The 1,594-nt window shown below is 35.4% G+C and overlaps 1 protein-coding gene across 1 annotated transcript in view; it reads left to right on the forward strand.

Moving 5' to 3' along the window:
• Positions 1 to 607: 607 nt before the first annotated feature.
• LOC106524402 (putative helicase mov-10-B.2) overlaps positions 608 to 1,594 on the forward strand; it is a 20,247-nt gene continuing 19,260 nt past the window's right edge. The window contains exons 1-2 of the mRNA XM_014018203.1: positions 608 to 850; positions 932 to 1,034. Coding sequence (XP_013873657.1) covers positions 717 to 850; positions 932 to 1,034 — 237 coding nt within the window. The 5' untranslated portion in view covers positions 608 to 716. The remainder of the gene's footprint in view (positions 851 to 931; positions 1,035 to 1,594) is intronic.

The raw sequence follows: 1,594 nt of genomic DNA on the forward strand, positions 1-1,594 counted from the left end.
TATATATATAGTCAGTAATAAAGTGTAAAAAAAAATCCCAATACTGACTTAAATGATTCGTAATTACATATGTTACATTTTCAAGAATAAAACATATTATATAGTAAAAGGGTCATATTCTTTTTTAATTTTTTAATTATTTATCAATATTTACATGTTTAACTGGCCTATGTAAATGTCCCTAACAGGGTGGAACAAATTTAGAGACAATGGTGACAAAAAATTACCTGTAATTATTACTTTATCCAGCCCTGAGCTTGACTATTATTCATTTCTTATTGTTAAACATGTCAGTGATGTAACAAAATATTTAAATCTTAGTGCTCTTCTTTTTTTTTTGTCTAAAGTCCTGAAGCCAAAATGTTGCCACAGAAAAAGAATCACCCATAATYCAGTATCCCCCAAACAATGAATAAAAAAGGAGAAGAAAACAAAATATATTTATAATTTTAGTTTTTGAACAAGAGCTGAGCTAAGAAAGCTGAGATAAGAAAGCTAACTTCAGCATTTGCTTTTCGTTTACATTGCTTTGCCTTCACTTTCGTTTCCTCGGATGTGCTTGAGTTTCTGAGCCCCGCCCCTCAGGGCAATGAAAGCACAAACGCGAGCGCTCCTCTCAGCGTTTCCTTAGACAAGTCGTCAGAGTGCTCACCAGCTGTGTTTCCGTATTTCGGCTAACACCCCGGTGGTTTGGTGCTTTGTTTTGACAACTAATCATGGTTAAAAAGAGTTTAAAGTCACGGTGCCAAATTGGACTGGACTTCTTCGAGTTTTTGAAAAAGACCAACAGAGCATCCATCACAGGCAAACTACAACTAAGAGACATTTACAACAATGAGTTCAGAAACAGGTGAGTTTTTAAACGGGAAATGTATCTTCTGTTGAGTGCATCTAAAAAAATAATAATAATCGATTTGTTTTGATTGTGTAGGAACGCAGGAGTTAAAGAACCCAAYTTTGGCTCAGTTTTATACGCCTTGAAATCGTCCAACAAAGTWACAGCACGTCGTGACAACATACAGTTCAACTCTAACGTAAGTTATTTTACAAAGATATGGGAAGTTTTACTTTTGACTTTTTTTTTTTTTTACTTTAGTTTTTACTTTACAATGTACGGAGCCCGCGAGGTGACATTGGAGATTTTTTTTTCTTTTGCGTTCCCACGCAATAGTATTGCGTGGGAACGCAAAGGTAGTGCGTGGGAACGCAAAAGGAAAAAAAAATCCCCCGTGTCACCTCGCGGGCTCCATAACAATGCATATATTAGAATTTAATAAATAAAAATAGAAGCAAAAGCATTAGTAACCTTGCACATCTATATTTGATTAATAKATTTTTAATGCAATAAATTTTCATGTGAACATTGCTTGAAAAGGCAACAACTGATGCATCAGCTCTAGGGTTTACATACCTGTAAATGTTTATTATGTATACTGCCATTTTTAAAGGTTTTTGAGAATATTAGCCCCACATCCAGAGYTGTTTCTGAGTACCATGGGGGCCCAGGGCAGAAGGGACAACTGGGGCCCAGTATACACCACATCCCACTTTCAACTAAAGATATATTAATCAGAGTCATGCAAAACTATTATGA

This window comes from Austrofundulus limnaeus, unplaced genomic scaffold (genome assembly GCF_001266775.1).
Source record: "Austrofundulus limnaeus strain Quisiro unplaced genomic scaffold, Austrofundulus_limnaeus-1.0 Scaffold3, whole genome shotgun sequence".
NCBI lineage: Eukaryota > Metazoa > Chordata > Actinopteri > Cyprinodontiformes > Rivulidae > Austrofundulus > Austrofundulus limnaeus.